Here is a 14,527-nt window from a genome sequence, read left to right as displayed (position 1 = left end):
TACGTTTTTAAACACTTCAGATCATCATAACTTCATGAATACATTTTAGATTCACTTCACTGCAAGTAGGTCGATGACTGTTCTATTATTGAGTGGTAATTGTTATTATCGTGATGGAATATACAATACCTGGATTTGCGCCAGGAGAATCAATTAGGGGGCCTATATGTGTAATTTTGCCCAACCTGTCGTGAAAATGTACTGAATACTCAGTGCGTGTGAAAACACTTGCAAAATATATTTGCAAGTTGTTCTCCAGTGGGACTCGAACCCACATTCTCCAGATCACTAGCCTGGCATCATGCCTTTAGACCACCGAGCTTGCACCTGATGGGCAGGGTTGAATTCGAGCCAAAGTAAGCAGCGAGTACTATTTTTGCAAGTGTTTTTCACATGTACTGAGTATCCAGTACATTTTCACGACGGGTTGGACACAATTCCACCTATGTTCTATTGATGATGTTGTCAATATTATAATATATCATAGATTAATGAAATGCTTAATAGGCCCTAAACGATAACATGACTTGACCATAGTTTGTTGTCAATATTCTTTAATTTTTTTAACAAAATATTTTTTAGATATTTCTGAGCGTTAATGCCGTACCGTATCTGTTTAAAAAAAAAACCTCAGAACGTATAAGCATTCAGAGTTTCGCCTGAGTAGACCCCACTAGAGGCTCTGTCTCTATGTCCGATCAGGTGCATTTTTACCAATTTTACCTAGGGCCCGGCAGTTATCTATGCCATAGGTACCAACCGTCACGCATCACTTCAAAGTGATATTGGATGAAACGCATTTTGCAGAAACACATGCGAGGTCATAAATGTGTCACGCATTTAGCACTTGCGTGATAACGAATTATCACAAAATCCGGGGAAAACGTATTTGAAATTAGAAGAAATTGGTTTTATTAAAAATATAAAAACGGTATACAGTAGCTTGAGTCATTAGGGAGCTTTCTTTATCTCGTTCGAGAATCAATTCACAGAGAAAATTTCTCCTTTCCGACCAAAACAACCCAGCCAACCACGCACTTGTAGAATCCAATAGTCGCGAGCAGTCTTGCGAGTTTATTGTTACAACCAACCGTTTAAAATGTGACGGGAACCCGAACTTCCACAGGGGTTCCGTAATAATACCGTGTACACTCGCGTAGGTCCTATAAGGTGACCCGTGTATAAGACAACCCCCGAGTTTTTAGAAGATTTTTGGTTGATATTTGTATGTCTGGCGTATAAGACGACTCCCTGTTTCATGGTCGGAATTCATAATTTTTTGTGGTCCTGTATACTGCGTCTGGCTGGATAAATGGAGCCAAATGCAAGGGTAATCTTCCAAATAATACCATTTTATGAGTTTTTAAATCTTCACCACCAAAATCGTATTTTCCCATATTTAAAATTGCTTTCATTGATACAACATTTAGTTGCTTCATTGCAGTAGTAAGTTCGCGTGTTAAGCTGGTTTTTCACTAAGCGAATTTATTCGCGCGAATCAAAGAGTCGGCTCGCTTCCTGAGCTCTGATTGTTTGCGCATTTTTTCGCTTCTCAAAAACTCCGATAGGAATGTGAATGCGCATGTGCATAAGCCGACGCTTTGGATTCGCGTGAATAAATTCGCCTAGTAGAAAATCAGATTTACGGACGATCCGCACATAAGACGAACATCCGCACATAAGACGAACATGAATATAAATTTGTTTGTTTTAAAACCCTAGGTCACCTGAGCGTTAAAGGATTCCCCATACAGTGGCGGATTCAAGGGGGAAATTTTCCATGGGGAGGACCCCCGGACCCCCTTTCATTTTGGGTATTTTTGGAAACGTTTTGAACCCCCCTCTTCCAAATCATGGATCCGCCCCTGAATCATGTACCTTTGTTTGCACTAAGCATTTAATCTATGTTCCCCCTTTAGCTGATGTGAGGTAAGAGAATTTATTTAAAAGATAAGTTACATTTAATAATTTAAATTGTTCGGATGAAATACATATTTTTTTATGAAGTTCAATGCAAGTTTGTACCATACTGTGTGTCTTTGTATATGTTCCATTCTAGTGGAGGTTCTATCTCTTTTGAATTTCTTTTGAATATAAATTAAATACTGTACTTAATTGATTTATTATTGCCCACTTGAATTGTATAGCCCTATGTGCTGCAGTGTTCTTTATGTAGAGCGCCATATATAAATGCTCGATGTGCTTATCCGGGTCCGATGGCACCTCCAATTTCAAGCAAGTGTTGCAGAGACTCTGGAGTTAGGTTGCATATGTGAATGAAGAAGATAATTCTGATAGCAACATTGATTTATTGCTTTAAGTACTGCGACAATAACATTCAGAGGCGAATTTAGAAAGTTTAGATAAAAAGTATTTATTAAAGTTTTCATAGGTTTGTTTTGTGATTTTAAATAGCAGAAGCGGATTTAGGGTGGGGGAGGGGGTGGGGAGTGGTGAAAAAAAAAAGAAAAATTGATCGCCCAAACGCATAAGGTTATTTTCTGGCGTCAGCAACTAAAGAACATAGGGCATAGGCTATTTAATATTAATGATGTAGCTGGGCATGTATTTTATGGTGATAGATTAATCAAAAGAAGTTTAACATTGTTCTGTATATATAATTTGAATTTCTTCAGTTTCAAACGAACGGCCCCTGATTTTCCTGTAATTTTTGCAGTATTTCAAATGAATATGTACCCATATAACTGTCTTCTAATCGGATTAAAATCTGGCCGAATTTTGGCCGATATTGAAAAAAAAGTTTGGCCGAATTTGGCCGTGAGATGGCGTGTGTTTGGCCGTGAAGCCTGTCGACTATCTGGCAACCCTGGATCATACATCTTCTAAATATGCAACCCTTACGGTCATTACACCTCTTGATCCTATAAATGTATCTGTATATGAGGGACAGAATGCCACCTTTGAATGTTTGCCTCGCTTCAATGCTACCTCATGGACGTAGTATTATTGGCAGTATGATAATTTAACAGTATCGCCTGTGCCAAATGACGGAAAGCACGTATTTGTTCACGGCATGCATAAGGCGAGTAATTTGACAGTCTTTAAATGTGACGAGGGCTGATGACCAGACAAAATATCATTGCCAACGAGGTCGTACAGCTTCTAACTCGGTAACCCTTACAGTAATTAGGCCTACACCTCTTGATTCGGATTATCCAAAATGTACCATTACTAACAGCACAGATAATATACATGTTGGAGAAAATGTGGAGATCGTGTGCACTGCAATCGGTGGTATAGCAAGACCATCTTTACATTGGTTCAAAAACAATATCAAACTAGAGGAAGCCGAGGATTTTACGTTAGAGGTTAGTAGTGTTACCTACTTCGACATATTATCAATCTCATTGTCAAATGAGGATAATGGAGTCGAATTCAAATGTAAAGCTGATGGAATATCTGTAGTTGGAAACCAGTCTTACTCTGTTGTGCCTTTAAGCATCCAGCCTAATTTAAGTATAATTGTAACTAAAATGTCATTTGATGCTGGAAACTCATTAAACATTACCTGTTTCGGTGAGGGTATTCCACGTATTTCGGAATATAACTGGTTCTTTAACAATAAGCACGTGACGTCATCTCAATCAATGTTCAATATTATTGAAATTGGTATGATTTTAGAGATTTTAGAACTTCAAACTGAACACTTAAATGCTGAAATAAGATGCAAAGTCAGTATACCATCTGGATTAAGTGCCAATAAAAGCATCACTCTTTCTTTTACCAGCCACGATGCAGCAACTGGTGACTTGATAATTTACATGGTAAGCGGAGCTGTATTAGGCCTACTTATTTTACTAGGCCTATTTGTAGTTTGTATCAAAACGAAAATTAGGAGGAGTCAAGAAAAAAGAGCAAAATGACATCACATTATGCCAATCACAACAAGGCTGAATTAATTGAAATGAATAACGACTTGTACAGCAATGGTGAGCCTCAACCAGAACATCCTGCTAATGCTCGGAAGTAAAAGTGTCGAAAATTTCATATATTCCGATGTAACAGACATCAAACAAAATTAAGTCTTAAGCCCCAAAGAAACATATTCAATGGAAAATAATAGATAGCGACCAGACAGAATATACTATTGACTACTAGATCTATTGACGACCTTTATCTTGAGCCAAAATTTAAGAATTTAAGAAAGTATAACCCAGATACACAATCAATTGATGGAATACCTTATTTTTTAGATCTATAAAACACTGACAATCAATTCATCAGTCTGTTGAAAATATATTGGGATCTCTTAAAAATGCACGTCCTCAAACCGATCGGAATTAGTTGATCTATACAGAAAAGCCTATCAAGAAACGTGTAACTTCGGCATCTGAACATTTACCAGCACAACTTTACACTAGGTCGACGGATGGAACACACAAGGAAGCGTCTGAAGCGAAACCTACCACATGCCCTTGCAGGCATTAAATAGAAAGCAATAACCTTTCGAACAACATTGAACTGGACTTACATATTCAAGCATTGTATAGACTGTGTTAACAGTATGGTATTTTCATGATGTACATCTGTTAATTGAAATTGGTGACAGCTCATTTGATATACATGCGATAAAAAAATGCTAACAAAAATTAGGATAATAATTATTATAAAACGTGTTATAATGAAAGAAAATTATGTATAAGATGTTATTTCATAACCTCCAAGATGCATAATACCTCAAAAATCTATACTGATATTGAAATTTCATTTAAAGTAAACCACAACTTCAACTTATATTACGTTTCAGTATACATAAATAAAAACCACCTTATAAATCTTGAAAAAACCATATTGGCCTATATATCCAAATAAAAGTGACGATGATCACTAATAGTCGAAAGTTATGCTTTAAATATAAATAGAATTATTACATAATAATGTAATAATAATGTAATAATTCTATTTAAATATAAATAGAATTCTTACATTATTATTACATTATTACACCAATCCAGAGAACAAGGTTTTGTTTATTTATTAACATTTTATTTCAATATTTTATGCATAGTAGGAACTTAAGTGAACAATCCCTTGTGTTTTGCTGTTGTTATTACGAGATATAAATCTCTCAGTATTCTCCTGTTGGTTTTCTCATGTTTTTATAATAGTTAACTATAGCTTTATAGTAAGTAAATGAACAAGTGTTGTGTTGTTTGCCCAGATATGTTTTTACATTATGTACGGTGACTAGAACGAAGAAAACAAACACATAAGGTGAATCAATATACCTGGAACAACAATTAAGTATAAATCTATAATAAAACATTAAACCAAGATTTATATAAGCCTAATAATATATGTTTTATTTCCATGTTTTGATGTATAGTGCGAACTGTCTTAGGCAACACTTATTGTGTGGGTGCTATTGTTCATATGAGATGTTTTACAGTATTCGTTACACCACGAAAAAGTTTACACAAGTTTTGAGGTTTTGTTGTTTGTATTGGAGAGCAGCTTAGCTCAGTCGGCTAATCTGGTGGTAGCCACTGTGTTTGCACTGAACCGTTGAAATCTGTAGGTCCCCGGTCCAATTCTCATCGCTGTTTCAGCTAGAGGGCTGAAATACAAGTTATAATAGCGCACCGTCCTTCGGAAGAGACGTTTAAGCCGTTGGTTGCAGTACACTCTTGGAAAAGAGTAGGGGATTATCTCTCCGCGTACTGTCCAATCACCACCAGAAGGACCCCACTGGAAATAAGTCTACTTCTAGACATTCGTAGGCTATCCTTGGTGTTTACACCAAATAAATCCAATCCAATTGGCTCTTGATTTCAGACAGAACACAAAATACAGATAATAATATTGTCGTTTGATTTATTGGTATTGAACAAATTTGATTAGGTTTAGGTCTGGTAATAATGTAAAGTATTATTCGGACGTACATGAAATCATTAACAATAAGTGAGCACCTACGTTACATCTGCACCACAGACAATACTGGTAAATGTTCGTCTGGATGTTTACATTGTCAACAAACATTTAAGGAGGGTAAATGTTAAGTCAACTTAAAAGGCAAATTTACTTACCAACATAATATTAATATTGCGTAATTACCTAATATTACTATTATCCTCTTCAACATTTGAGTATCTTGAACTAGGCGGAATAAACTCATACGAAATACTGTTAAGAGGTCTAATCTCACTGTCCATTCACTGACTGTACCAATATCACTTTACGATTTTTTAAAATATTGAGAATTGAAAAGTTCATTTATTTGCAATAAAATATTTGAAGGCAATCATCGAAAATTGCTCCAATGTTTTTGCACGCTGCAGGTGGAAGGTGATACACTGATGTGACTAACCTAAACTTTCTGCCTTTGTTGTTTTGACTCGATAATGATAATCTCTGTTTTGTCCTTGTTGATCTTTAAGTAGTTTCGAGTCAACCAGGAACAAAGATCATCAAGATAAGACTCAGTGCGGGCTATTCCGTTGTCAACTTCTGATCCAACTGGTAGGCATGGAATGTAAATATGCGTATCATGAGCGTACGATGGAAAATGAAGATTTTTTTTTACAAACCTCCAATAAATTCAGCAGTTATGGTAAAGACTACATGTGTTTAAATTCAGTATTATGATTAGTAATGCTCCCATCATAGAGCTTTATGTTCCGGTTGACGTCCGGGGACTGAATGCCCCGATTCTGTAGTAACGTATATATCAATAACATGTTTGGATTTAATCGAGTTATTGCATCGCACATGGAATTGTTTATTTTGTTGGATACCTTACCCCTTTACAAACATAGATATACTCCACCATCCTTCGTCCGACGCCAAATCCAATCAATGTTTATTGTGATTGCCATTTCTTGATATTGTGGTCTAAAAGTTTAATTTTAGGATGCCCGAAAATCGTAGCTGGCAGTAATGCAGAACCGCTATACCCATCTTCTCAAGTGGTAAAGAATTAGTTGAGATATGAATTCATCATTTTTTAAAATATGACTTTCTGTTGATAGGTCTACACAATAAAAGCAGCTGACAACCAGAAGAAAGTTACGCCTACCCCATGCAGGGGCAGTTACAGGATTTAAAGATAGTGGAAGTGGACTAGATATAATACCCTCCACTTCAGCTCCACCATGGTTGAAAAATGGCTCCTCTGCAGGAGAAAACACATCATTACTTTAAAAAAATGAATATCCATCACTTTAGCGGCTTAAATTTGTATTGCATGTAATCAGCTGATGCCGACTTGGCACGAATACTTTTGTGTTGTGATGGCAATTTGGCAAATCTAACCCGTAAAATTTTATAAGATAAAAGTTAATTTTAATTTTATATTTATAAGCCTACCTCAAAATATTTTCAAAATTTGTTTTTATCTTTTTCACTAATAATTAAAGTTTGCCAAAAAAGTTAAAAAGTAGGCAATATAAAAACAAGCGCATGGTGGATTTTTGTTTAAATATATAAGTATCAGTATATATTTAAAATAATAGAATCGAGAAAAAGTGGTCCGGCCACAACCGCTGTGGTTTTGACGGACCTGATAACTCGATTCAGTGGCGTATCTAGGGGGCTGTGTGGGTGGAGAACGCCACTCAAAAATACTCGCTCCCCTCCCCCTCAAGTAGTTAAAAGTCACCTAATATTACCTTATTTTGCGAGTTAGAGCCCTTCACCTAATCATCTAGCACCCCACCCCCACGTGCCATTCGTGCTCCCTATCATCCCCTCCCCCAAGATTCCTCTGAGCTGTGCCACTGACTCTCTTCTGTGACCTTCTGTCATGTTAGTTGTATATTCAGCGTTTGTTGTAATGAATATATTGGTAATACATTTATCCATATTTAAGGGACAGATTAGAGTAGATTTAATGGCTTATTTAAAGGCTTGCAAAACTTCATTAAAATTTCATTTTGAAAAACATGAACAGCATACAGATTGAGTTCGTCATGCATGGTGTAATTCTCCAATGAATTAAATCATTGTACCGTATAAAATATAAATATTACGCCTACATGAACAACACAACTGTATTTCCTTGTATGACACTACTGTACTGAATACCAAAACGTTAAGACAGTATGTTATGATATTGGGTTATTTCAAGACACCATGCACTGTATCATACTTAACTTAGGCCTATCATTTGGTCTGTTGTGCCCCAGAAAGAGAAGATGGCAGCACTTATTGGTTTTGATTTTAAGTTGTATATGCAACGTTGCTTGTACTGAAATAATTCATCCTACAGATGTAGTCGTATTTGAGGGCCAGAATGCCTTCTTTGAGTATTCCTCATCGGTCCAGGCTTCTTCATGGGCCTGGTACAGGACGCGGCATCGTGAAGCAGTGCGTCTGTTCAATGACGGAAAATACGTTATATTTGTTAACGGCATGCGTACGGCGAGTAATTTGACAGTCTTAAATGTGACAAGGGCTGACGATCAGACAAAATATCATTACGAACGAGGTAGTACATCTTCTAAATCGGCAAGCCTTACAGTCATTACACCTCTTGATACGGATTATCCAAAATGTAATATTACTAGCACTATAGATAGCATACATGTTGGAGCAAATGTGGAGATCGCGTGCACTGCAATCGGTGGTATACCAAGACCATCTTTACAATGGTTCAAAAACAATAGCAAACTTAATGAAACCGACGATTTTACGTCACAAAATAGTAGTATTACTTATCTGGACATCCTATCAATCTCACTGTCAAATGAGGATAATGGAGTCGAATTCAAATGTAAAGCTGATGGAGTATCTGTAGTTGGAAACCAGTCTTGCTTTGTTGTGCCTTTAAGCATCGAACCTAGTGTAAGTATAATCGTAAATAAAATGTCATATGATGCTGGAGACTCATTAAACATTACCTGTTCCGGTGAGGGTATTCCACGTATTTCGGAATATAACTGGTTCTTTAACAATAAGCACGTGACGTCATCTCAATCAATGTTCAATATTATTAAAAATGGTACGATTTTAGAGATTTTACAGCTTCAAACTGAACACTTAAATGCTGAAATAAGATGCAAAGTCAGTATACCATCTGGATTAAGTGCCAGTGAAAGCATCACTCTTTCGTTTACCAGTCATGATGCAGCAACAAATGACTTGATAATTTACATAGTAAGCGGATCTGTATTAGGCCTACTTATTTTACTAGGCCTGCTTGTAATTTGTATCAAAAGAAGGAGTCACGAAAAAAATAGCAAATTGACTACATCTCATTATGTCAATCACGCCGTGTCGTTGAACCAGGTTGAATTAAAAGAAGACATGAATAAAGACTGGTGCAGCAGTGGTGATCCTCAACCACAACAACCAATGCCCACGCTTGGAAGTAAAAGTGTCGAAAATATCTTATATATATCAGACATCAAACATAATCAAGGCTTAAGCTCCAAAGAAACATATTCATTGGAAAATATTTCAAGAGATCGACCAGACAGAATACTTTTGTCCACTAGTTCTATTGACCACCTTTATGCTAAGCCAGATGGTGAACCTCAATTAGAACATCCAATGCCCATGCTTGAAAGTGGAAGTGTCGAAAATATCTTATATTCCGATGTTCCAGACATCAAACATAATCAAGGCTTAAGCCAAAAAGAAACATGTTCATTGGAATATATTTCAAGAGAGCGACCAGAGAGAACGCTATTGTCCACTAGTTCTATTGACAACCTTTATGCTGAGCCAGAATTTAAGGATTTAAGAAAGCATAACCCAGATACACAATCAATTGATGGAATTACTGATTTTGGAGATTTATATGCAAAACCAATAAAAGAGAAACAGAAACCAGATACGCGATCAATTGATGGAATAGCTGATTTTGGAGATCTATATGCAAAACCAATAAAGGAGAAGCAGAATCCAGATACACAATCAGTTGATGGAATAGCTGATTTTGGAGATCTATATGCAAAGCCTATAAAACACCGACAATCAATTCATCAGTCTCTTGAAAATATTTTGGGATCTTCAGAAAATGATAACACGTCCTCAAACCGGTCGGAATCGGTTGATGATCTAGGCATATTATACAGTAAGCCTAATAAGAATCGTGTAATGTCTTCAACTGAACACTTACCACAACTTTACATCAAACCGGATAGAACACACAAGGAATCGTTTGAAGGTAATCCTACCACATACACTTGCAGGCCAGGAATAGAAAGCAATGCCCTTTCTAATAACATTAAACTGGACGTTATATATTCAAGCATTGCTTAGACAATATTAACAGTATGGTATTTTCATGAGTACATCTGTTAATTGAAATTGGAGACAACACATTTGATATAAGAGATCAAGAAAATTCTAACAAAAATTAGGAAAATAATTACGCCTATTATAAAACGTGTTATAATGAAAACAATTATGTATAAAACGTGTAGATTTCATAACCTCCAAGATGCATAATACAGTACTTTACAAATCTATACTGATATTGAAATTTCGTTTAAAGTGAACCGAAATTTTAACTTACAGTACTTTGCTGCGTTTCAGTATACATAAATAAACCAAATAAAGTTATTTGAACCTTACAAGTCTTTAAAAAAAGTATATTAGGCCTATATATCCAAATAAAAGTGACAAAAATCGAAAGTAATGCTTTTGATATATAAAATTCTATTTGATTATTTAAATCATTCCAGAGAACAAGGTGTTTTTTTTAAACATTTTATTTCAATGTTTTTATGCATAGTTGGGACTTAAGTAAACAATCCTTGCCATTGCTTTTGTTATTACGAGATTTATATCTCTAAGGCATCTCCCGTTGGTTTTCTCATGTTAATTAAACTAGCTTTACAGTAAATAAATGAACAAGTGTTGTATTTTGTTTGCCCACATGATATGTTTTTTTTTCATTAGGTACGATGAAAAGAACTAAGAAAACTAAAATTATAAGGTGAACACAATATAACTGGAACAATAATTTGCCTAAGTATAAAATTATATAGAATAGTTTTATATAAGCCTTAAAATATATATTTTATTTCCATGTTTTGATGCATAGTGCGAACTACAGTATTTTTGGCAACACTCTTTGTGTGTTGCTATTGTTCGTACGGGATATTTTACAGGATTCCTCGTTGGTTTTCTCGTATTTGGATTAGTTACACTAGTTTTGAGGTTTTGTTGTATTGTTTGCATTGGCTTTTGATTCTAGGTGGAACATAGAATGCAATTGTGCCTATTGAACAAATTGGGTGACGTTTGGATCTAAAAATAGTCTAAAGTACTATTCGGTCGCACAGGAAATCCTTAACAATAAGTGAGCACGTACGTTAAACTGCACCACAGATCAGGATGTTTACATTGTCAACAAACGTTTAAGGACTACCCTTTCTTTTTGGGATTTATCGATTCAAGGAAAAAAGAATAGGCGTACAACTACTCATTTATTTATTTTTTTTGTTACTGAAAACTACCATGCTAGATAGTCAAAATTGACTTAATGCAAAGTCATATTCCTCAAATGTGCTGGGCTTTAAGGGGTCTTCGTCCCCTTCCACCTCCACCAGGGGCTCTGCACCTGGACCTCGCCGGGGGCCCTAGGCGGCCCCCTGGCCCCAGCCTAAGGCTGCTCGCTTCGCTCGCAGGCTGCGCCCCCCCCCCCTTTTTTCTGGCAGGCTAGATCCGCCCCTGGTACCAATATTACTTTACGATTTTTTAAAATATTGAGAATTGAAAAGTTCATTTATTTGCAATAAAATATTTGAAGACAATCATCGAAAATTGCTCCAATGTTTTTGCACGCTGCAGGTGGAAGGTGATACAGGCATCAACACTGATGTGACTAAGCTAAACTTTCTGCCTTTGTTGTTTTGACTCGATAATGATAATCTCTGTTTTGTCCTCGTTGATCTTTAAGTAGTTTCGAGTCAACAGGAACAAAGATATCATCAAGACAAGACTCAGTGCGGGCTATTCCGTTGTCAACTTCTGATCCAACTGGTAGGCATGGGATGTAAATATGCGTATCATCAGCGTACGAGGGAAAATGAAGATTGTGTTTTACAATTCTCCGGGAAATTCAGCAGTTATGGTAAAGACTAATATGTGTTTAAATTCAGTATTATAATGAGTAATGCTTACACCATAGAGCTTCATGTTTCCGATTGACGTCCGGGGACTGAATGCCCCGATTCTGTAGTAACGTATATATCAATGACAAAATCAAAGTTTATTGTGATTGCCATTCCTTGATATTGTGGTCTAAAAGTTTAATTTTAGGATGCCCAAAAATCGCAGCTGGCAATAATGCAGAACCGCTATAACCATCTTTTCAAGTGGTAAAGTTGAGATATGAATTCATCCTTTTTTAAAAATATGACTTTCTGTTGATAGGTCTACACAATAATAGCAGCTGACAACCAGAAGAAAGTTACTTCTACCCCATGCAGGGGCAGTTACAGGATTTAAAGATAGTAGAAGTGGACTAGATATAATACCCTCCACTTCAGCTCCACCATGGTTGAAAAATGGCTCCTCTGCAGAAGGAAACACATCATTACTTTAAAAAATGAATATCCATCACTTTAGCGGCTAAAATTTGTATGTAATCAGCTGATACCGACTTGGCACAAATACGTTTGTGTTGTGATGGCAATTTGGCAACTCTAACCCGTAAAATTTTATAAGATAAAAGTTAATTTTAATTTTATATTTATAGGCCTACCTCAAAATATTTTCAAAATTTGTTTTTATCTTTATTACTAATAATTAAAGTTTGCCAAAAAAAAGTTAAAAATTAGGCAATATAAAAACAAGCGCATGGTGGATTTTTGTTTAAATATATAAGTATCAGTATATATTAATTTAAAATAATAGAATCGAGAAAAAGTGGTCCAGCCACAGCCGGTGTTGTTTCGACGGGCCTGATAACTCTATTCAGTGGCGTATCTAGGGGGCTGTGTGGGTGGAGAACGCCACTCAAAAATACTCGTCCCCTCCCCCTCAAGTAGTTAAAAGTCACCTAAAATTACCTTATTTTGCGAGTTAGAGCCCTTCACCTAATCATACAGCACCCCACCCCCACGTGCCCTTCGTGCTCCCTATCATCCTCTCCCCATTTCAAGTTTCCTCCGAGCTGTGCCACTGACTCTCTTCTGTGATCTTCTGTCATGTTAGTTGTATATTCAGCGTTTGTTGTAATGAATATATTGGTAATACATTTATCCATATTTAAGGGACAGATTAGAGGAGATTTAATGGCTTATTTAAAGGCTTGCAAAACTTCATTAAAATTTCATTTTGAAAAACATGCACGGCATACAGATTGAGTGCGTCATGCATGGTGTAATTCTCCAATGAATTAAATCATTGTACCGTATAAAATATAAACATTACGCCAACAACACAACTTTATTTCCTTGTATGACACTACTGTACTGAATACCAAAACGTTAAGACAGTATGTTATGATATTGTGTTATTTCAAGACACCATGCACTGTATCATACTTAACGAAGGTCTATCATTTGGTCTGTTGTGCCCCAGAAAGAGAAGATGGCAGCAGTCATTGGTTTTGATTTTAAGTTGTATATTCAGCGTTGCTTGTACTGAAATAATTCATCCTACAGATGTAGTCGTATTTGAGGGCCAGAATGCCTTCTTTGAGTATTCGTCACCGGTCCAGGCTTTTTCATTGGTCTGGTACAGGACGCGGCATGGTGAAGCAACGCGTCTGTTCAATGACGGAAAATACGTTATATTTGTTAACGGCATGCGTACGGCGAGTAATTTGACAGTCTTAAATGTGACAAGGGCTGATAATCAGACAAATTATCACTGCGAACGAGATATTATATCTTCTAGTTTCGCAACCCTTACAGTCATTACACCCCTTGATACAGATTATCCAAAATGTACCATTACTAACACTATAGATAACATACATGTTGGAGAAATTGTGGAGATCGTGTGCATTGCAATCGGTGGTATACCAAGACCATCTTTACATTGGTTTAAAAACAATAGCAAACTTAATGAAACCGACGATTTTACGTCACACAATAGTAGTGCTACTCACATAGACTGATATCAATTTCATTGTCAAATGAGGATAATGGAGTCGAATTCAAATGTAAAGCTGATGGAATATCTGTAGTTGGAAACCAGTCTTGCTCTGTTGTGCCTTTAAGCATCCAACCTAATGTAAGTATAATCGTAAATAAAATATTATATGATGCTGGAGACTCATTAAACATTACCTGTTTCGGTGACGGTATTCCACTTATTTCGGAATATAACTGGTTCTTTAACAACAAGCACTTGACGTCATCTGAATCAATGTTTAATATTATTGACAATGGTACGATTTTAGAGATTTTAGAACTTCAAACTGAACACTTAGATGCTGAAATAAGATGCAAAGTCAGTATACCATCTGGATTAAGTGCCAATAAAAGCATCACCCTTTCTTTCACCAGTCACGATGCAGCAACTGGTGACTTGATAATTTACATAGTAAGCGGATCTGTATTAGGTCTACTTATTTTACTAGGCCTACTTGTAGTTTGTATCAAAA

The 14,527-nt window shown here is 36.2% G+C and overlaps 1 protein-coding gene across 1 annotated transcript; it reads left to right on the top strand.

Annotated features, from left to right (window-relative positions):
* The first annotated feature begins 7,948 nt into the window (after window positions 1-7,948).
* Window positions 7,949-10,224, top strand: LOC117101515. Its single transcript, XM_033241493.1, has one exon. The coding sequence runs from the start codon at window positions 8,092-8,094 to the stop codon at window positions 10,222-10,224; it is 2,133 nt and encodes a 710-aa protein (XP_033097384.1). The 5' UTR covers window positions 7,949-8,091.
* The last annotated feature ends 4,303 nt before the right edge of the window (window positions 10,225-14,527 follow it).

Source organism: Anneissia japonica, unplaced genomic scaffold (genome assembly GCF_011630105.1).
Source record: "Anneissia japonica isolate Jap-2015-1 unplaced genomic scaffold, ASM1163010v1 scaffold287998_len430063_cov162, whole genome shotgun sequence".
NCBI classification, from domain to species: Eukaryota; Metazoa; Echinodermata; class Crinoidea; order Comatulida; family Comatulidae; genus Anneissia; species Anneissia japonica.
Note: the sequence above shows the minus strand (reverse complement) of the source record. Positions and strands in the feature narration are given on the sequence as shown.

Coding starts and splice junctions, on each gene's coding strand:
- LOC117101515 (XM_033241493.1), top strand. CDS start 8,092: ATGCACTGTATCATACTTAACTTAGGCCTATCATTTGGTCTGTTGTGC.